Source organism: Oryza glaberrima, chromosome 1 (genome assembly GCF_000147395.1).
Source record: "Oryza glaberrima chromosome 1, OglaRS2, whole genome shotgun sequence".
Lineage (NCBI taxonomy): Eukaryota > Viridiplantae > Streptophyta > Magnoliopsida > Poales > Poaceae > Oryza > Oryza glaberrima.
Window position 1 is genome coordinate 4,686,514 of NC_068326.1, and position 23,170 is coordinate 4,709,683.

The 23,170-nt window shown below is 38.0% G+C and overlaps 2 protein-coding genes across 6 annotated transcripts in view; both read right to left on the reverse strand.

Moving 5' to 3' along the window:
• Nucleotides 1–300: 300 nt before the first annotated feature.
• LOC127781805 (probable RNA-dependent RNA polymerase 4) overlaps nucleotides 301–23,170 on the reverse strand; it is a 36,374-nt gene continuing 13,504 nt past the window's right edge. The window contains exons 13-20 of one of the 5 annotated variants that reach the window (XM_052308858.1): nucleotides 5,420–5,568; nucleotides 5,068–5,290; nucleotides 4,130–4,358; nucleotides 3,188–3,333; nucleotides 2,704–2,863; nucleotides 2,080–2,227; nucleotides 1,103–1,275; nucleotides 301–854 (exon numbers count right to left, since the gene is read on the reverse strand). In XM_052308858.1, the coding sequence (XP_052164818.1) occupies nucleotides 603–854; nucleotides 1,103–1,275; nucleotides 2,080–2,227; nucleotides 2,704–2,863; nucleotides 3,188–3,333; nucleotides 4,130–4,358; nucleotides 5,068–5,290; nucleotides 5,420–5,568 (1,480 nt within the window). In that variant the 3' untranslated portion in view covers nucleotides 301–602. Of the gene's footprint in view, nucleotides 855–1,102; nucleotides 1,276–2,079; nucleotides 2,228–2,703; nucleotides 2,864–3,187; nucleotides 3,334–4,129; nucleotides 4,359–5,067; nucleotides 5,291–5,419; nucleotides 5,569–19,502; nucleotides 20,177–20,274; nucleotides 20,448–21,392; nucleotides 21,541–22,365; nucleotides 22,526–22,862; nucleotides 23,009–23,170 lie in introns of those variants that run through there. The other 4 variants (XM_052308876.1, XM_052308867.1, XM_052308884.1 and 1 more) reach the window with 4 other exon arrangements.
• Nucleotides 11,325–14,556, reverse strand: LOC127781829 (probable RNA-dependent RNA polymerase 3). Its single transcript, XM_052308897.1, has 4 exons — nucleotides 14,083–14,556; nucleotides 12,435–13,122; nucleotides 12,190–12,319; nucleotides 11,325–11,343 (listed from the first exon to the last, which is right to left on the reverse strand). The coding sequence occupies exons 1-2, from the start codon at nucleotides 14,396–14,398 to the stop codon at nucleotides 12,806–12,808; spliced, it is 633 nt and encodes a 210-aa protein (XP_052164857.1). The 5' UTR covers nucleotides 14,399–14,556; the 3' UTR covers nucleotides 11,325–11,343; nucleotides 12,190–12,319; nucleotides 12,435–12,805.

Below are 23,170 nucleotides of genomic sequence, written 5' to 3' on the forward strand. Positions count from 1 at the left end.
TTCTAACGTAAGTTTTTTCTAGGAAATTATTTGTAAAATAAGTTTTCAAAAAGATCAAAAGGTAAAAATCCAGTCCAAGGCGACATCTGAAACTCAATCAACTCCTGATTCTGGTTGGAATTGTTCCCATAAAAAAAAATCATGTCAGTCTAGATTGAGTTAGACTCGATTCATGCAAAAAATTCCTGGCTTCAATCTACCTACTGATTCCTGAAAGAGAAAAAAACTCCTTTTAAATCCTATACGTTCCAGTCAGGATTTTAAACAACTCTAGTTCCCAACAGAGATAACCTCGTACCATACAGAATCCATGCTGTCCATTTTGCACACCAACAGTCATGCATACTTGTGTGCCCATTGTCACACTGGACACTACGCTTACAGATAATCACTAGTTCACTACAGCAGGTTCACTTGAAGCAGCCATGCCGGTATAAACATGGCCCATAATAATTTTTCTAGTAGTACTTTGTCCCACATGTTCATGAGAAGTGCTAAATCACCAGCTTAAAAAGTCTGCTCCTAACATTACTGCTACAGTACACAGATACTTGATACAATAGATAGTTAATTTGGTGGTAGTAGTCCATAAACACGACACTCTACCTGCGATGATCCTTCTTGATAATCTTGCGAAGAAGTGGAAGCGAGCAGAGCGCGGTGTCACCCTCGTTCTTGAGCGCGTAGAAGTGGCACAGCGCGCGGCCGGCGACCTTCCAGGCGAAGCCACACCTGCTGGCGTCGTTGCTCCACCGTGCTTTCTCATACACAATCTGGTAGATCACGCAGGCTTCCGAGAACACGTCGTCGGGGTCCCTCTGTGTCTGCTCGAATTCAGATGCATCGTAGAGCATCTGCAGCAGGTTCAAGGGTTCGTTAGGTTAAAACGAAAACGGCGAGCCGCCAATTTCATTGAATAGAATAGAGAAGAATAAAACCGTACAGAAAACAAACATGTACAAACATAGGGCCACAGCCCGACTAAGGGCTAATTACCGCGCCACCCAGGCGGCAAGATAGGGTTCGTTAGGTTAAAAAGCTAGCTGTAATTAATTCGACCATTGAAAACGCTGTTACTCAGGAAATTTGGATGGATACTCACATGCTTGTACTTCTCGTAGAGTTCTTGGAACTTCATGTTCCTTTCTTCTTTATCTACCATTGCGCGATAGAGCATTGTACTGTCAGTCAAGTACTCCTCGTAGCGGTGTTGCCAGAGGTGCCTGGCTGCTGGAGGTGCTTCTCTTTCCATGAAACATGGGAGCAATGATACCCCTTATTATTGTAAAAAGGAAAAGAGGGAAAAAAGTAAGGCATACTGTTAGAGAGAACATTCATATTATAGTACTATTCTCATCAAACATATGAAACCAATTTAATTGAAACCGTGTTCTATGCCAAAATCATGTCTAGTGCTTCTGCAGAATGGTAACTAACCTCTGCTTCTCTCATTGAACAATTTTGACATCTCTCCCTCCCATTCATTTTGTTTTGAAACTAGGTGGACCATATGAGTAAAAAATTAACGGTTGAGTGCGTAAGTAGATAGTCTTCTCCATAATTAAAAACAGCAGATGATTTTTTTTGTAACTTTTTAATACAATTTTAGAAATAAATCTTTCCACAACTTATTTCTAGGTCTGAATAAGTATAAACTATTATAATTTAAGATTATCCTTATGTGCGTAGGTAACTAATTAGAATAGATGTAATTGTTCATCATCACTTCTATAAATAAATTAATATATATAAACATGAAACTATAATGGTTTATTAATTACTATTTCCAATTAATTGACTGCCTTACAATTAATCATTTTTTCATGCAATGAATGCAAACCGTTTTTTTTAAAAAATGGCATAGACCCTTTCCATGATACCACATATGTATATACTGAGAACAACATCACATTTTCTCAATATGCTTGCCATTTGGCAATACCTTAACTACTGCAAGCTCAGCTCATAAGTTATAGCCTATGTGCTACAAGCAGAACAAATAATGTATGTCATCTCCCTACTGCAGATAAAACTATAAAAGAACTGAAAAAAGGAACCTAAATAAAACAGACAACATACCGATTGATTGAACATTACAAGATCGCAGAGATTCTACATCTTCTGCTTTATCATAGATTTGTCCAAGTATGGATGATGAATGGTACGAAAAACTGCGGCCCATGAAGTGGGGGTATTGTTTTACCATCAGATCACTTGGAATATTGACCTGTTGGGACAGCAGATAAACTGTTGAAGTGCAACATGCATTCCCATGTAATGAACTTTGGTCTTACAAAGCATCAAATATGAAATAATAAAGATACACCTGCACATTTCATCTATTATCTTTATCTTGTAGCCCTACTTGATCTCACTGCTTCATACGTTAAACGTATTCCTGTCACCATGCAACTATTCCAACCACCATGGTGCCCTGGACACCGGGTAGCTGGTCCATTTCTAACTTATATTGAACTATGTTAATTACAACATTATCCAATAATCAGCTTATTACTATGTACTGGACACCCACTGCAGCTATCCGTATAAAATATTGGCAGTTCATGAATCATTGTAATGAATCACGAGTTGTTCAGATAACTACACTTGGTTCATCCGTTCATGAATCATTGTAATAAGGATTCAGTACTGTGTAAAAGCATTTGAAACTGAAGAATGTGTAAGCCCAAGATTGGAACTAACCTTGTTCCCAGTCTTTGGAGCATCCAAAGCCAAATAATACAGGTCAACTAACTTTAGCATCTTTTCCTCTATTAGTTTCTTTTCAATTTCGTCAAGTGAATCTGTCAATAGTCGGTCCATATATGCTAACCAGCTATCAGCTGCCGTACCAAGTGCAAAACTGAAAGGAGAAAAGAACTCCAAAATCATGTTAGATTGTATAAAACCAATAAAGGTTGCATATATTGAAATACTACAGGAGGTCACCAAAACTAGATTTTTAAAAATGTACTGATCAGGTTCATATAAAAAGAAATTCAAGCACTTCTAGAATATTGAATTCAATCAAGTGCTGAACTCCTCAACAAATTGCCTACTAAAAACTAAATGAGATTCATGCTGCTAAGTTTTCTTTATAGTGAAATGGTTCTAGTTACCATTCCAAAAAGGAAGGCTGGTGACAATTATTACTGTGCATCAGAAAAATCAAGCTTGGTATTAATACCTGGGAGTAAATCTTGTTTTCAAGAACTCATGAAATAGCAGCCTTTCAAGTTTGGATTCATTACAATCCTGAGGTTTCTTTTGCTTGGTCTTTTTTGGTTTAATAGCTTGTACCCACGGTTCAGAAGGTTTGAAGTGTTCTAATAACTGAAAAGAACATTTTCAGGATCAGTCAGCAATAATTCTTTCAAAAGTTAAAGACAGAATGTGCTGTTATTATATCAGTACCTTATTATGCAAGAATTATAATTTAAAGATACAGTGAAACAACAATGCCAAATTTACTAATGAATCATGCACAGCAAATCTGTAATCAGTCCAAGAACTAGCAAGCATAATTAAAACGGATAGGTCAATATTCCAACACTTTTGGCCACTGAACTTGGGCTTCATTAGCGATTGGCCACCTGAAACCATTCTACATTCGGGCCAAGTTTAAAAGGTGAAAAGTGAATGGCTTCGATAGTCTAAATTTAGGAAAAGGGTCCACTTTTTAGGTCTGAAGATCAGGGTTGTAAAATGGACACTTTCCTCATTAAACATGAAGGCATGCAATATTATTTAGTTTGGTAACCAAATTAACCCCTCATGTCTAACTGGCATCCCAACCAAGCCAACACCTTCCAGCTATCCACTTGGCGGTGTTTATCCTCTATGAAACCTTGCCCATAACACATGTTTGGCAAAAGGTCCAATTTTGCCCTTAAGGTTTAACAAGGGCCACTTTTCTTACAAAGAACAGAGTGTTTCCAAGAAGACTACATGGATAGACTCAATAAATATAGACCATAGTTAAAATAGCATCACGGCCATATGGATGGAACAACTACACTATGGACGAGGGTGGAACCAAGCAAAACTTCACTACGGATTTTAATGAGAATGAAAGATAATCAAGCACAAAGGCACAATAAGGCAAAATGTCAATTAGAAATTAACAAACCTTTGGGTTTTTCGAGACCCAATAAATGTCACCGTCAAAATCACTGTTGGCCATCTCATCAGCCAAAGACCGCGGCCCAGAAATAGGGAAGAGTATAGCATATTTAGCATATCCCACATACTCCTTTTCTAGATCCCTAATATATGTTGCTTTCAAGACATGTATATCACCAAAATGTAACCCAGGATGTTTATAAACAAGAACATCTCCAGAAAACTGGCCATTTTCACTGTTGAACAGCAGATAAAGCTAATAAGTAAAGAACAAACCAGAATGCGATCAAACATAAGTGATACAGTACCAACCAATGGATGCAAGGAAGAAATATGACAAAGAACATTAGTTCTTAACATTGACAAATTCAAAACCTTTTAATAATCCATAATATCTTCTATTTGAGATTTTTTTTCTATTTATTAAAAACAGTCACACAGATTTCCTGATGTCTAAAAGACTACATGTTCAAGTTAGTCTAAATTTGGGAAAATGAACTTAAAAATGCAATTGAAGTCCTGAAGCCCCAAATACCCAGATGTATTTAGTATCATAAGTTACTAGTCTAAACATTTTCTTTAGCCGCTGTTTACCAACGAACTTCACAATTGCAATCAAAATCGTTGCCAGCAATATATAATTGTTTGAATACAAAAATGCGTTCTCATTGCTAAAAGGAAATTGCAAAAACTCCATCTCACCTTGTTAAAGTGCAAAATTTATGGTGCTAATCAGCAAGAACTTGGAAGAAAGCATGGCAATTTTGGTGCATTTCTACTAAACAAAATTACAAGACATTAAAGCAGTTCCAGTGGTGTCCATGCTGGATAGTGGATATTCCTATGCTATATGGTGACTGGTGAATAGTAAACTGAGGATCACTGATACATATAAAAACCGCTGAAAGGATATGCAGATGCAAAAGGGGTAATTCTGTAACTAACAGTATCACGCAGACTTCATTAGGTCTGAGTGTTCCGGTAGGGTCTGTAGTACCCATTAGATAATAGCACTCATCAATTGGTATCTTTCCTTGCTTGATTCCTTTTCTTTCCTGTTGAGCCATGAAATCCAGCCTATGTTGCAAATATGACTCTTCTAGAGGAATTCCAGAAAGAATCATACGTGCTGACATTGAATCTTCCATGTCAGCATAGCTGAATGCAACTGTGAGAACAACATGAGAATAATAGTCCAGATCAAACATAAACAGGTGACTGAAAAACATAAATAAAATGGAAATCTTATGACAACATGTAAATTGCACTGAATGCAACAAACGTATTTTGAACTTACTTCTCAGTGCATCTTCATAATCGTAACATGCATTCTCAGCCCCTTCAATTGCACTTTGCAGAAGCTCCAAAAAGTACTCTTCTGGAACTCCTCCATAGCAAAGTAATGTTATCAAGAACCTTGATGTTAATGTCCTTCTGGGTCGATTGCTGAGCAAAAAAAAAAAAAAAAAAAAACCATAGTACTGATTGTGAACAAAAATATAATTGATTAATTGCTGCCAATAAAAAGCTTAAACAATGGAGGAAAAATGTAAAGTCCTCAACATGCTTTACCACCCTCCCCTCAAAAAACATGCTTTACCACCCCTATCTCATCAACCTAATCAGCCCGGCTTTACGCTCCCTCTGCCATCTACCTAACCAGCCCCAACCATGAAGAATGACATGTGACAGCACTTGGAACCCCTTAAGTACCACCAACCGATGAATGAAATGCACCGGACGTCTGGGCTTTCATACACAAACTCATCCCAAAAAAACATGAACTATTAAGCAAAGGAAAGTAATCCCATTTATAGTACAAAACACGTGTTTTTGTTCTGATTTCCATGCTATGCCACCTCATAGAATCAGTAGCAGTTAAATGGGAAAAAGATATCAAGTGCTCCCTTCCTCGGGGGAACTGTGCAAATGATCGTGACAAATTCAGGAAAGAGAATGGCAACCTTGACACAAAAATCAATCTATCAGCCGCAAAGTTTCAAACAGTTCATTCTGCTGAAAGGGAATCTCAAAAGAGAGATAGAAAGCTAGAATTCACTGAATTTTTTACTATTTGTTTAACCTAGCATAGTATAGATTTTACATTGAATTATTTTTGGAATGTCCGGTTATCCATGAACCATGCACCCATTTCTTTTTTTTTTACCTTTTGCACCTTTTCATGGCCATTAATAGTGTCCAGGGTTCACCTCTCCGATATGGACCAATCCCAACCCCTGGCAGTACAACAGCTTTCACCAAATTTCGCTCGAATTTACTGTTTCAAATTTGAACTTCTCAAAAACCATTCAAAAGTTTGCTCAAAATCTACTTTCGTCCCATGCCAAAACCTCAATATTATGTGAACCCTGGTTGGATCTCTAAGGCGATGCACAGGGGGACCAGAAGGGTGGGATGCACCGGAAAAATATCTAAACAAAATTAACTGTTACTTTTACTGCACTGGTAGAAAGCCAGAGCACAAAAACCAGAGCTTAAGTACTAAAATGTATTAGTAACCAAGGATGCTCTACATATAAAAATAGATGTAACAACTAACAATGCAACTCAGATTTTTGGTACCTTGTAGAGACTATTTCAAAAGAATTCACGGACTGAACACCAGATAAACTTTTCTTGGCATTTCATGCAGAGACTATTTCCGATGAGTTGACAGACCGGACACCAGATAATTCTGGATGAGTTTCTATTTTTACCATTGATGGTCGGATGAGTATAGTTGCAGGAGGAAGCTGCAACAGAAAGAGATCTATTCTTATTCTTACAAAATACACTTGAATGCTAGGGATAGTAGCTAAGATAAGATAGCAAAAGAAAATTATCTGTACACAAAATTGTGTAAAAATTGAATAGATTGAAAAAGACAGTGCATGATGTACAACAAGAGGATATCTGAAAAGATGACAATACCAGCATTGAACAAAATGAATTAATGATCAACAATTATTAGAAAACAGTGACCTTGTATGAGATAACATGTCTATCCTGAAAGTATATAAATCATGCAATGATATTCTGAATATTGCTTGAATTTACACAATCATATAGTATTAGTTAAATTGCCAGATCCGTAATAGAAGATCCGATTGTATTGCTATCAGGATACAAGGAAGGCCCGATTGCATAGATGCTTAAGAAACTATGAATCAAAATTGGGAACAAGAGGTGATAACACAAGAGCAAACAAATAACACAAAACTACCAAATTTCAATGTATAAGTAATATCATGTCAAAAACTCAGTACATACCCGCCTGTCAACTAGGACTGTTCCCTTTACAGCAGATCCATTAAAGAACAGACGGAACTGCATAAGAAGAGGCTAGGAAAATAGAATAGACAAGAACAGCAAACTCATTAGTTGAAAACACAGCAAAGTCAGAAAAGAGTAGATCGGAACAACAAGGCAATAGTTAATACAGTACATGTTCAGCGGTGAGAGATCGATGCCTCTTCAAACTGTTAGGCCTCATCACTGTTTCACTTTCATCACAAGTTGCAATGCCCTGAACAAGGCATAATAACAAAAAAAGTATATCAGCTAGCTACAAGCATGGACCAAAACATCACCATTAAGTTTGAGAAGCATGATTGTCCAGAAAGGAAAACATAACTAAAATATAACATAATAGGGTGGTGATGTCATGTATAACACACAGTAACGGAACTTAATGTTGGTTGATGTTGATTACTGGATTTTCGAATTCTGAGTCAGTAGCAACAACTTTTCAGTCCACCCTTACTCAATGCAGTGGACAGTAGGAAAAATTCCTACCAGGCAATTGTTACAGCAGTGGGCAGGCCATTGCAGTTACTTTGCACTTTAGCAGGTACCAAATTAGGAATAAGTCAAATAAAGTACTCCCTCCGTCCCAAAATATAACAACTTTTAGCCCTTAAGGTTTGTCCCAAAATATAATAACTTCTTCACCAACATTCTCTTCTTAACCAATCACAACCCTCCACCATTCAATTTTCTCACCTACCTCCACTTCTTAACCAATCACAACCTTCTATTTAATTTTACCTACTTTCTTAATACCCATGTCCAACCCTAAAAATTGTAGAGAATAGAATAGATGTCTCACCAATGTGGGGGAGGTGATCTCTCATATATATAGCTGAATTACAATGAATGCTAATGCTGAGATACAATCAATACTAGTGAGTTACATAAGACCAAAGGTCTAGAAGAGTAACTATCTAGGAGAGTAAATGTCTAGGAGATAAACAGGCAAACAGCCTATAGATTAATAAATAATCCTAATAAAAATCCTTATATTCTGGGACGGAGGGAGTAGGAGATTATCTCCTAACAAGGAGGTTTGTTATATTAGAGAGAGAGAGAGAGAGAGAGAGAGAGAGAGAGAGAGAGAGAGAGAGAGAGGATTGGTTTAATATTTGATATTAGTTCCATGGAAATAAATCTCTATCTCTAAGCCAAAACAGGATCAGTAAATTCCTAGTGAGTGATGAAATGAATCAACACTAGTACAAGGTAAATTAATATAAGAGGTATTTTGGTTAGGAACAGGAAAGAAAGTCACACAGCAGTAAACTGGTATTGCAATACAATGTGCCAACAATTAACTGTTCACCCATGAAGGACACCAAGTATGGCCGTATATATCCGGTTGGATTTAGAGGCCGGGTAAAAAATACCCTTCTCTAAAAAAATGGACACCAAGTATCAATTTAATTAATAAGAAGGATAAGACTTAAATTCGAGCTTTAGAGGACCCAAACTTGGGTGGTGAGGGTGTACATCCACACCTCCTACCAACTAAGCTCGATTCCTGGTCTGCTTTTCTCTGCCCACATGTTTGAAACTTTATCTAAAAATTTGTAATTATGTTGCATAGTATCTTTATGAGCAACTCCACAAATTCTGCTTTCTGCACATTCATGAGATGTGTTTGTCAAACTTTATTGTTGGTTTGCATCTGTTCACATTATAAACAATCAAGTAATCCGAATTTGCTTATTAGTATGTAATAACGCCTTCACAAAACCATAACCATCAGGGGAACACAAACATAGAATGTCTGAAAGGTTAATGTATATATTTTAGATAATGGACTTTTCATTAATCCGGCCTCTATATCCATCAAGGAAATACACAGCCACAACATACGCGAGTTCTTGGAGTCCAACCCACACGCAGAGGAAAACACATAAACACACAAAAAAAGAAGCTTGAAGACTTAGCTTAAGGGAACAGAAGTCTTAGATTATTCATTCAAGGTGTATGGAGTGAGGAGAAAGCGCATCTGTGGTTTCAAAAATTTTCCCTTGAAGATACTCGTGGGGCAATTGAGAGCCAAATCCACAGATACAAGGCCAGTCCCATCAGTATGGATCAACGGCTCCTGATCTTTGTGAACAACATTGCCATGTCTGTCCTGAAATGTTACAATAAAGAAAAATGTGATTCCAGAAGCAAAAACAAGTATTGGAGAGGAGGGAATTACCATGCAAGGTTCATCTTTAATCCATCTGACATAAACTGCTGATAGATCAGCATCCAATGTGATAGTTTTGGAGAGTATCAAAGCAAACCTTGTTACAACAGAAAACACAGGTTTCGTAAGTAAGAGAACAATCACATGCAAGCACGCTCAAGTTGAGTCCAATAATTGTGTTTTTCTATTTAGAAAGCCTAATAGTTCGATAGCAGCAATAATGAAATGTACATGGAAATTGAAAATGTAGGCAATGGACTTCTGGAAAAACAAGCTTATCTTCTGACTAAATAAATCCCAGCCCTTCTATGCATCTCCTTTTGTATCTAAAAACGATACGCTGCTATCATGGTAGCAAAACCAGAATTACCAGTAAGGCAGTAACTAAGCTTGACATCGACCAGTACATATGCCCACATTGCATCAATTTAATTAGTTGACACTACTAAACAAAGTCATAAGGAAAAACCTGGCCATATATTTTGCCAAGGTGGGGGCAGAACTTATGTGCATGAATAGTTCACGGGCCTGACCAACTGTTCTCCCAGAGAGTATATAAGGTTCATCCATGTTCCACCCAGACTCAGTGCGAACAAAGTAGCACCTGACAGGTGAAGTGCATTTGTTTTTGTCTTCTATCTTCTCTTGTTTCAATTTCTCCTCTTTCCCTCCATCCTTGTAAACTGAAAGGTACATCGATCAATGTAAATCCAACAAAAAAGCAACCAGGAAGCATGATGGGGGCACTTGGTAACTAGGATACAACTTGTAAAGTAGAATTGGTGTCTCTTAGTCAAATTGACACGTTCAGACTCTTAATGGATATTGCTTCCAATTTGTGTATAACTACAGTCAATCTATTTTTTCCAGACACCTTGCGGGGAAAACACATCTATGCCATCTCACGCAGCCACGCAGGAATGACTGGATGGACCTGTTCACACAACCAAATAAACCCAAGTGTGTCTTCGAAAATCCATGACCATTGTTTCTCTGAAGCCATTAGAGAACTTTGACACTAGTGGTGTTACATCATAAATTGCAGTAATTATGTATTACATGCATTCTCCAGTCTACTACTTGGTAATAAATTCAAATAGATTCAATGATGCAAGAAAAGGAAACTTACCGAAAAATCGATATCGGCGCAAACCCAAAACAATACCATCTTCAGCAACCTTATGGTAATGTTCACAATACGTAGAGAAGTCAGTCTTGGTGTCTGACAGTTTCCCCATAAACTTTACTACAAGGACATTATCATCACCAACAACTTTCTGTAGATGAGTCCTTGTATTCTCGATATATGGTCCCTACATTCAGTTAAATAAGGTTACAAATTTAGCATTGGCACCTGAAGTTCCTTAAAAAAATATCATGAGTACGGCATTTGTTGATATGGGTGCCTTAATTTTTGTTGGCATTGGTCTTCATACTACTACTATTAAAATCTTAGGTGGCCTGCAAAGGATGCATATGGGTGATGTGCACCTTTATGTGCAAGCTAGATAGGCAAACAGTCTGAACAGCAATGAACAAATTGAACACTATACAATCACGATTAGTAGATGGTAGAACATCAACTAGTAGGCCAACTAAAAATATCGTTATTAAACAACGAACATCAATAAACGCTATCAAAAGGCTCCACAAACCTTGAAAATTTTGACTACAGTATCCCCTCTTATCGCAACATTACAATGATAGACTTTTGTCATGCCTGGATCTGAATTAAGGTTCTGCAACAATTAAAATGGAGGAATGGAGAATGATTTCATCAGCCTGTTATAATATACTATCAGAGGAAAAGAAACAGATAGCGGAAATTAGAAAAATGAAATGTCAGTATAATATTCTCATGATGTTATTGATAGATCTTGATGCTCAAGAATGTTCCAAGTTCTAGGGAACTGATGAACTTACAAGAACTAGGTATCATTAGCAGACAGTGTTTCTAATAAGGAACTTTTGAACAAGAAAATATGCATAAGTGCATCCCTAGAAGATTGTAAAAGCATGATGCGTTGCAGAAAACTTATTACAGGAAATGGTTTGTGATGTTCCAGCTTGCCGATGAACCGGCCACAGAAAATCACGGTCCAAAAGGTGGTTTTGCTGCATTTATCATGGAATGCCTTGCTAGATGATTGGTACCGTTTCTATTTGTTTTTGTAGTTCTGAAGTAAATTAACTCGAAATGGAAGTCAGGAACTACAAGTCAGTAGTACCACCTGTATGGTTCTGCTTTCAACAGAAGCAGGCTTCTTTTCAGCCTTTAGTCTTAAAAAAAAGTCAAAAGTGCATGTAACATACCTAGACACTAACATCAAAATGAAGAAAACATGATACTTTTAAGATATTAGAAGCTCAGATCAGGATGTACAACAGAGTAAGCATGCATTATGTCCTCGATGCACAAGTAAATTCAAGGAGAATGAACATGCATAGGTGCAAATTATATATATTTACTTATGGCTCCGTTTAGAATGATCCAAGTTCTACTATGAAATGGGATCATCATCTTTGATCATTTTTAGAGATCGTCAATGAAATACAGGAAATAGAAGTACTGCCATTGAAATAACCTTTGCTCTATCCGAAGCTGCAATATACTTGTGACCAAATGTTCTCCAGATTTGTTACTCAAATTGCGCCATGGACAGAAACTTCAAGGATCTAATATAGTCCACCGACAGAACATTCTCTATCTTTTCACTGAAACATAAAAGAGAAAGGTGTATTAGCAACAGCAAAACACAGACAAAAGTCATCTGACTTAGGAAATAATGAATGCTCAGGTACAAAAGCACAAAAATGAAGAGAAACTAACCTGGCAAGGTAAGCAAAAACCATAAATATTTTTCTGAACCCTAAGTCTTCCAGCGCTAGCATCTGAGGACTCGCTGCCTCCCTCAATGCATTGTCTGTTGTATGGCAAGTCGTTGTAGGGTTTTGCGGCATCGCCGTAATGGGGCTCGGCGGACTTACTGAGGGGCCAGCCATATTCTCAATGAGTCTTGAAATATCCTGAACAGAGCTCGGGGTGGAAACTCTTCTTGGAGTAGAAATCATCGGCTGGATGGGGCTGTCAATCTCTATATAGTTCTGCAGGCCAGATGGCATGCAACGGCATGGACTACCAACCTGCATCATAACATCATTAGGCACCGCAGGAGCCATTGCTCGGGCAGGACTGTCAATCTACAGAGCCATTTGGTTCAACCCAGGAGAAACCATTGCCTGGGTAGGAGTCCCAACTTCAATGCAGCCTTGATTCTGCGACACAGAAGATGTATGGCCACATGGACTCTCAACTGTCAGCTGAGCAAGCTGTGGAACCAAACGAGCAATTTGTCTGACAGAACCACCATTGCCATGTAAATGGAACGGCATCTGTTGGTTGGGACTCCCAACCTCTACCATCCCATGGTTTGAGAGACTAGTAGCCATTTCATTGCTGGGGCTTTGATCGTACATCTGAACCTCGTTGTCGAACAGTTGCGTGTATACTGATTCCTCTGTATAACAGAAGCCTCGTTAGTCTAACAAGCATTACAGATAAATCAGATGATTAAATAACTACTCCTCTGTTTCATATTATAAGTAGTTACGATTTTTTCAGTCAAACTACTTTAAGTTTGACGAAATTTATAGATGGCAACATCTACAACATCAAATTAGTTTCATTGAATATATTTGTTTGTTTTGTATTGAAAATATTACTTATTTTTTTAATAAACTTGGTCAGAAGTTTGAAAAAAGTCACAACTTATAATATGAAACGAAACGGAGTGAGTACTACACTTCACAATTTGGAAAAAAAATGTAACAGCTACAGATCTACAGCAATCTGAGCAAAGACATTAGAAAGAAACAACATCCAAGCGAAATGCATATGTAACTGCAAAACTAAAGGGGAAACACCATCATAATAACCTGAACCAACGAAGGCAAAACCAGCAAAATCCCAAAACCACGACCTCAACCTTAAGGATGGTAAATCAAGAACGTGAACGACTCATCGACAAGCATGAAAACCGAAAAACTCGGAAGGATTCTCCTCCAAAATGAGACCAGAAACTGAAAGCGCAAACAGAAAAATGGACTGAAAATACAAAAGCAAAAGAGAAATCCCCTTACATAGTGTATGACCTTGTGATTACGAGCAAGCGCGTGACTACCAGACGAAACATTCCCCAAATATTGTGTTACTGTATGCGCTTTGCAATGAAAAAAAAAAGAAAGAACAAGAAAAAAAAAACACACACACACACACAACCAGAGGAAGCAGAACGAAGAGCTATCCTTCCACTGCATCCAGTGCCACTAAACAGCAAAAAAAAAAAAAACGTGTTTTTCCCTCACAAATTGGTGCAAGCAACCCTAGTTAACGAGAATGGCATCGCAACCCAACCCCAGAAAAGAAAGAAAGAAAGAAACCGAAAATGTCACGCGGCGAACTAAAAGAAAGCCCTGACCTTCCCGGGAAGGGCCGGAGATGAACGCGGGGGCGCTGAGGGCGGTGGGGACGCCCCGCGCGTCGCGCCTCGTGATCGCGGCCTCCCGCTTCGCCAGGTACGTGATGAAGCCGGGGAGCGTCCGCACCCGCCGCGACTCCGCGACCGCGCGCAGCACCCGCGCCGCCCCGGCCTCGCCGAGCACCGCGAGGTGGCGCCGCGCCTCCGCACCGGCGAGCTGCAGCAGCCTCCCCTCCAGCCGCTCCAGCTCCGCGGCCACCGCCGCCGGGAGCTCGGCCGGCTCCCGCGCCTCCGCGGAGCCGATGGGGTTGTACATGACGAGGGTTCGGGGGCTTCTAGCCCGCGCCCCCCCCCCCCCCCCCCGCGCCTCTCGGCGGCGGCGGCGAGGAGAGCCGAGGACGAGGAGGAGGAGGAGGCGATCACGTTGGCGTTCGCGTTGGGGCGCGCGATGGAGGGAGGAGGTTGGGAAATTTGGGAGGAAGACGCGCGGAGGTGTTGAAATGGCGGTGGGTGTGTTGGGGGGGGGGGGGGGGGGGGGGGGGGGTAGGGCCCACATGGCAGTGGGAGGTGGATGTCGATTGTGGGCCATGCGGGGTGTGGGGCGGGGCCCAAGGAGGAGTAATTCGGGTAGCTTGCTCGGCACCCTACCCTTCCTCTGTGCTTGACTGCGGCTGTGGTTGACACGGTGCTTGTGTGTTGTGCTGCGGTAGAATCGGTTCGGGGGGGATTGAGGATTCGGATTCCAGTGGAACTCATCGAATTTAATGTTGTGTTTAGTTACGCGTAAAGTTTGGATTTTGGTTATAATCTGAGATGATATAACTGAAAAGTTGTGTGTATGATATGTTGATGTGATGGAAAATGACTGAACTTTGGATCTAAACACACAGCCTAAGGTGGTGTTTGGATCTATACAAAGCCGGGACTTAACTTTATTTAAAGTATTAAATATAGACTACTTATAAAACTAATTATATATAAATGAAAGCTAATTTGTGAGATAAATTTTTTAAGCCTAATTAATCCATAATTAGATAATGTTTACTGTAGCATCACATAGGCTAATGCTCAATAGATTCGTCTCGCGAATTAGTCCAAGATTATGGATAGGTTTTATTAATAGTCTACGTTTAATATTTATAATTAGTGTCTAAACATCCGATGTGATAGGGACTTAAAAGTTTTAGTCCCATCTAAACAGGGTCTAAGGCTGTGTTTAGATCCAACCTTTGGATTCAAACTTGCAACTTTTTCCATCACATCAACCTATCATACACACACAACTTTTCAGTCACATTGTATCAATTTCAATCCAAACTTTCAACTTTAAAAGGAACTAGACACAGCCTAAAGATAAAAGAAGGCATAGGGGCTGTGTTAGTTCCCTTCAAACTTGCAATTTTTTCCTCATTTGGAGATATATATAATAGAGTATTAAATATGGAAAAAAACCAATTATACAGTTTACATGTAAATTGCGAGATAAATTTTTTAATCTAATTACGACATAATTTTACGACGTAGTGCAGTAAATATTAGCCAAGGAGGAGTAGCTTGCTCGGCACCCTATCCTTCCTCTGTGCTCGTGTGTTGTGCTGCCGTAGAATCGGTACGGGGAATTCGGATTCCATTTCCACTGTGTCATGCATCGACTCATCGATGGCATAGCATTAAGTGGCTCCCACCGTCCCAAAATACTCTATCTATCCTACTCTAAATGCAACTATGAGTTTTCGTATCCAATTTTGATCATTTGTATTATTTTAAAAAATTTATAATCAGACCCTGTTTAGGATCGGTTTAGATGGGCTAAAACTTTTTAATCCCTGTCACATCGGATGTTTAGACGTTAATTTTAGAGTATTAAACATAGACTAATAAAAAACTAATTTCATAAATGATAGCTAATTTGCGAGATGAATTTTTTAAACCTAATTAATCCATAATTATCAAAAGTTTACTGTAGCATCACATTGTCAAATCATGGCGTAATTAGGCTCAAAAGATTCGTCTCGCGAATTAGTCCAAGGTTATGGAATGGGTTTTGTAATTAGTCTATGTTTTATACTCTAAATTAGTATCCAAACATCCGATGTGAATAAGTCCATGTTTCATAATCCCCTTAGATTCCAATTTTTTTCTTCGAACTTCTAACTTTTCCGTCACGTCGAACTTTCCTACACATGCCTGGGTTAGTTCTCAACTTTTTCTTCAAACTTCCAACTTTTCTATCACATCAATTAGTACACACAAACTTCCAACGTTTCCGTCACATCGTTCCAATTTCAATCAAACTTCTAATTTTAGCGTGAACTAAACACACAAACTTTTAACTTTTCCATCACATCGTTCCAATTTCTTCAAACTTCCAATTTCGGCTTGAAACTAAACACAACCTCGGTTCGGTATTTTTTGCTGTTATGAGATGATAAAATATGAACGGTACTTTACTCGTGAAAAAACAAATCTACGACTGGATGCGATATATTCTAGTATAATGAATCTAGACAGAGATATGTCCAGATTCGTAGTGCTATAATATGTTATATCCAATACTAGGTTGAGTTTTTATGGGACGGATGGAGTATGTTTTTAAATTTTTTTCAATTTTTTTAAACAAGACAGATATCCGTGTTCAACATTTAACCGTATGTCTTATTTAAAAATTTATTAAAAATAAAAAAAAATAGTCACATATATAATATTATTCATGCTTTATCATCTAACAATAATAAAAATACTAACCGTAGAAAAAATTTCAAATAAAACGAACGGTCAAACGTTGAATATGAACGGTATAAATCTGCATTTTGTTGACCGAGTAAAAAGGAGTACGCAAGGATTCTTTAAAAATAAAGCAGCATATCCCCGAGTATAGTTTCAAAATATACTACCCATCCTAAAATACTACTAATATCTTTAGGATTCAAATTTTGTTTTGAAATCTCTTCAAAAAGAATTTGTTTCAATATATTATCACTTTGAAGTGCTAGTTGCCCCATCATGTATTTCGTTTCAAAAGTTTTCTCATTTTACCCTCAATAACCATTTAACTTCCCATCCTGTATTATTCAATAAAAGGTATTATAATATTTTTTATTAAAATCAAATCCTGATGTCTAAATTTATTTTTAGAATTCAAATTTTTATAGAACGGAGGAAATATATATTCCTGTGAGATGCCGGATAGTAGCGGAAAAGGGTTAAGGCATCAGAATATAGGCTAAAACTAGTCCATAAGCAATAAAATATTCCATTCAGCCACCTAACCATATTATGGAACTAGTCCATAGCAAGAAAATAGCAAAAACCACACATAAATATATGGGCTGCCCATATAGAATAAAATATGTTATTTCCTCTCTCTACTCCTAATACTAGTTGCTATCTATATACATTGTGAAGATATCAATAATTATAGTCCATATATGTGGGTCCGATCTACATGGACTACTTTTGCTATATAGAGATGGGACCCACATATATGAACTTTAACTATTATAACCTTCACAATGTATATGGATAGCAAATAGTATTGGTAGGAGAAAAGAGATAGAGACAAATGATATATTTTATTCTCTATGGACAGCCCATATGCTTATGAGTAGTTTTTGTTATTTCTTTCCTATGGACTAGTTCCACAATGTTGCTAGGTGGCTGAATCAAATATTATATTGCTTATGGACCATTTTTGGAGTACATTGTGGATGCCTCTTAGGGCAAGTACTATGATAGATGTGGTTGCTAACTCCAAATTTATTTATGGCATTCACCAATAAATTAAGATGCAAGATATACAATAAGTCACCTCTAATACACAAATAGCAATGCCTTTAGTACTCTCACATCCTTCTTGGAGTTTGTGTGGAGGCTAACTCTTGATTTAGGGGTGGTTCATCATCTCTCTCCTCACTTCTCTCCTCCACCTCATTACCCAATACTATGTGTCATTTTTAGAGGCAGCATATGAAATACTATAGCACTTGTCCTTAGGGCCTAGTACTAGCAGAGAGGAGGGCGGGGGCATGCCATGTCATGTCATCCTGGCGTGGCGTGGCGTGGCGTGGTGTGGTGAACTTGCCAGAAAGCAGAAAGCAGAGAGTGCACTGATTCCTTCACAAATCTGGCGACTCCACCAGTCTAGAGAGGAGTAGACTAGTAGTAGGAGTAGTAGGCATGATGCTGCCCTGCCATGGAACAGACATGAGCAGCGCCGCGCCGCGCCACACCACCCCACACCCACTGATACCGAAAGATATCGTGATCAGATCCAGTGCAGTTGATTCAGGGCTGTTTGGATAAATTTTAGTCCAATAGAATGTTTAGCGCTAATTTAAAATATTAAATATAAACTAATGATAAAACCTAGTACTCCATAATCCTGGGCTTATTCGCGAGACGAATCTGTTGAGCCTAATTAGTCTATGATTAGTCTATGTGATGCTACAGTAAACATGTGCTAATTATATATTATTTAGGATTAAAAAATTTATCTCGTGAATTAGCTCTCATTTATATAATTAGTTTTATTATTAGTCTACATTTAATAATTCGAATTAATGTTCAACCATTCGATGTGAAAGGGACTAAAATTTCAGTACCTAGATCCAAACACCACCTCAGCACCACATGATGAGAAATCAATGAATCATATCAATGCATATCACTGTAGTAAAAATATTATTTTTATACATCATATAGTAACGAATGTGAATAGTTAGATCAAAATATGGATGGCTCAGATTGCTTGCAGTTTTTATTGAGCAGTTATACTCATCAATCCATAAGGAAGTGTTTGGCAAATGTCAAAGGGAAATGATTTCCACCCATTTTTAAATTCTAACCATTCATTCTCCCTCTTCCATTTAATCCTAACCTTTTTTTCATTTCTCAATCTCAATCCCAATGCCATCCTCCATTTCTCATTATCCAAACGCACCCTAAAAGTGTGATAGTAGGGCAGAATTAACAGTCATACGAAACCGTATATTTGGGTGCCGTAATCTGTAATCAGCTCACATCCTCAAGCGACAAGCTTATACCCAATAAAGTCCCTCTCTTCTTTTTCCAAAAAGGGAAAAAAAGAAATCAGTTAATCTAAACTCTCACGGTATACATGCATTTTTTTTCTTTTATCTTCTACAAATTAAAAGTTGTCTATACATGAGTCTTTCCCTTTTATCTTTAACAAATTGAATAAGACTTGGCCAACGGGCAAAGTGTCCCAACTGGGACGAATTCATTCGGGAGAACGGCAGAAGAAGTGTGCAATCTGCTGAACAAGTGGATCGTGGACAACGGCACGGTAGAAGCCAAGCCGCAGTGAGCGAAATTGGAACATCCATTCCCTCCGCTGTAGCAAAGATTGAAGATACAGCACGAATCAGCATGCATCTACACACTACGGTACCAGCTTTGATATGCTGCAGTTCATCAGATGATTCGGTGTTAGAACATGTGCCATCACATATAAAACACAACCACCAATATTAAAGTCGTTTCCACTCTGTGAATATGCAAGCTCTTGATATTTCATTTAGACTTCACATGTCAGTCATGCAAGCTCTGAATGTGCATTTGTTCAGTGATACATGATGCATGCATGCATGCTGAAATGATTCCAGAGCTAACGTAGCAATCTTTAGCTTGACTGCTTGTGTTCACTTCAAGCAGCCATGTTAATAGGCCCATCAGCTTAGTTATAAAGTCTGTCCTGACATTTTCCTACTAAACCATCAGCTTAAGAAGTCCTTAGTCCGCTCCTGCTCCTATATTGCTGTTACAATACTACATACGCCAAACTTCATACAAATTAACTATCCCTAAATGCGATGCTACTTCACTTGCGGTACTTCTTGGTAAATCTGAAGTTGCGGAGAAGTTGGAGCGAGCAAACCACAGCGTTACCCTCATTCTTGACCGTGTAGAAATGGCACAATGCACGGCCGGCAACTTTCCAAGCGAAGCCACATCTGGCGACGTTGTTGGCAGACCGTGCTTTCTCATACGCGATCTGGTAGATTGCACAGGCCTCGGAGAACACGTCGTCGAGGTCCCTCGGTGTCTCTTCAAATTCAGATGCACCGTAGAGCAACTGAATGTTGGCAAGAGCGATTGGGTCAGAACTCAGAAGCTGTTTTCCAACCATTAGGAAAAAAAAAGCTGGTATTCAAAAGAATACAGGACACTCACATGCTTGTACTTTTCATAGAGTTCCTGAAACTTTATCTTCTTTTCTTCTTCATCCGCCTCTTCGGCATAGAGAAGTGAACTATCAGCCAAGTACTCGTTATAGCGGTGTTGCCAGAGTTGCTTGATTGCTGGAGGCACGTCTCTCTCCGCGAAACATGGGAGCGATGATATACCTTATTATCAAAAACAAAAGAGAAAAGGAATGTCATGTTACAGAGAACATTCATAAAGTACTTGTCTCATCAAATATATGGAACCTGCTTGTGACACCACATCACAATTCACATCAACCGTGTTCTGTGCCAAAATCATGAGTTGTTCTAAATGTTGCGAAGCACACCACATTGGATGGCATGGCCAAAATTTTTTGCAGCGTTTGTTTTTGAAAGTTAAATAGAAAAAAAAAGTGATGACATACAGCATACCATGGGTTATACACAGACAACTTTTTAGAATAGATGTAATTGTTCTCCATTAATTTTACATATAAATTATACGAATATGATCCTATAGTCTCACAAAACTGACCTAGAGTCCTAGACTCTTTCCATGATACCACATACTCCCTCCGTTTCACAATGTAAGACTTTCTAGCATTACCAATATACTCCCTCTGTCCCATAATATAAGGGATTTTGAGTTTTTGTTTGTATTGTTTGACCACTCGTCTTATTCAAAAAATTTATGCAAATATAAAAAACAAAAAGTTGTGCTTAAAGTACTTTGGATAATAAAGTAAGTCCCAAAAAAAAAATAATAATTCCAAATTTTTTTAATAAAACGAGTGGTCAAACAGTGCAAGCAAAAACTCAAAATCCCTTATATTATGAGACGGAGGGAGTACATATAGATGCTAATGAATCTAAACACATACACATGTCTAGATTCATTAGCATCTAAATGAATGTGGACAATGCTAGAAAGTCTTACATTGTGAAACGGAGGAAGTATATATTTATTAATATCAACATCCTCATTGCCACCTTAACTGCTGCAAGCTCAAGCTAAGTTGTAGCCTACTATGTGCTACAGGTAGAATAGAGAGAATGTGTGGAGTATCCCTACTACAGATAAACAAATTGAAAAAAGAAGGGAGCTAAATAAAAAAGACAACTTACTGGTTGGTTGAACATTATCAGATCGCAGCGGTTTTGGATCACCTGCTTTATCATAGATTTTTCCAAGTATGGACGACGAATGGTACGAAGGACTGCGGTCCATGAAGTGGGGGTATTGTTTTACCATTAGATCACGTGGAATATTGACCTGTCGGGATTGGTGGGCAAAGCTTAAATTGTTAAAGCACAATATGCATTCAATACCCTCATATTACAAAGCTTCAAATAACTAAGATGCAATTGCACATTTCATTTTGTATCTTGTAATTTTACTTAATCTGACTGCTTCATATGTCAAATGCATTCATGTGGCCATGCATCTGTACATATAAAAAGTAATATATAAGAACCAAATATGAAATACCAACGAGTTATTCCCATAACTAAGCATGGTACATCCATTCTTAAATCACGCTAATATACCGAGAGTTAACACATATGGTTAAAAGTTCACACAACCACAATCAAGACGCAACTAATGGAACAAAGAATCATCATGTTATGGTATATTAATTTAATAAAAGAGTGACTTCATAACTATGTACATCAAGACCAGTGTAGTGTATCCACAGCAGATAGCAACATTCAGGTGCATATGACTGATTTTGCTATAATTTTGTAGTACTTACTACCAGAATAGAATATAATAGCAACTAATAACCTTCACACGCACTACCCAATAGCATATATGGATTGAATTGGATAGGCTGACTTGTCAGCACATTCCTCAGTATGATTTCATAAGTAGTTCAGTTCATATGTTGACATGTATATAAGAATAGTCCAATTGATTTCACTCCAAACTTAATCAAGGTGTTATTAACTAATTATTACTACAAGGTCTTGGTTCAATTTGTTTCCTTCTTTCCGGTGTTTATCAAAATACCAGATGAAAGCATAAGTTAATAAGGATTTCAGTTCCATGTAAAAGCATTTGCAACAAACATTGTGTAAGCCCAAGATTGAAGTTAACCTTGTTCCCCATCTTTGGAGCATCCAAAGCCAAATAATAAAGGTCAACTAACTTGAGCATCTTTTTCTCAATTAGTTTCTTTTCACTTTCGTCAAGTGAAACAGTTAATAGCCGATCCATATATACTAACCAGTTAGTAGCTGCCGTAGCACGCGCATAACTGAAAGGAGAAAAAAGAAATCCAAACTCATGTTAGATCGTACAAAACTTATAAGGTTGTATATATTAAAAAGCTACAGAAAATTGTCACCAACATTAGATATTTAAAAATGTACTAATCGGATTCATACAAAAAGATACCCAAGCACTTGTAGTTATAAAAATATTGAATTCGGTCAAGGGATCATCATTGGCACATGGGAGGACATCCATTGAAGTATTGAACACCTCAATAAGTTGTATATACTAGAAGTTAAATGAGGTAAATTTCTTTACAGTAGAGAAATGGTTTCCTAATGAAAAATATACATTAGAAAAACTGAGCTTGGTATTAATACCTAGGTGCAAATCTTGTTTTCAAGAACTCATGAAATAGCACTCTTTCAAGCTCGGATTCATTAAAATCCTCGGGTCCCTTTTGCTTGGTCCCATTTGGTGTAATAGCTGGAACCCATGGTTTCGAAGGTTTAAAATGTTCTAACAGCTGAAAAGACCATTTTTATTATCAGAGCAGCAATAATCTTTGAAAAGCTCAAAAGAGAGAATGTGCTGTTATATATCAAAACCATATACATGCAAGAATAATAAGCAAACATATAGTGAAACAATGCAAAGACACAATGAAACAGCGATGCACAATTTTGCA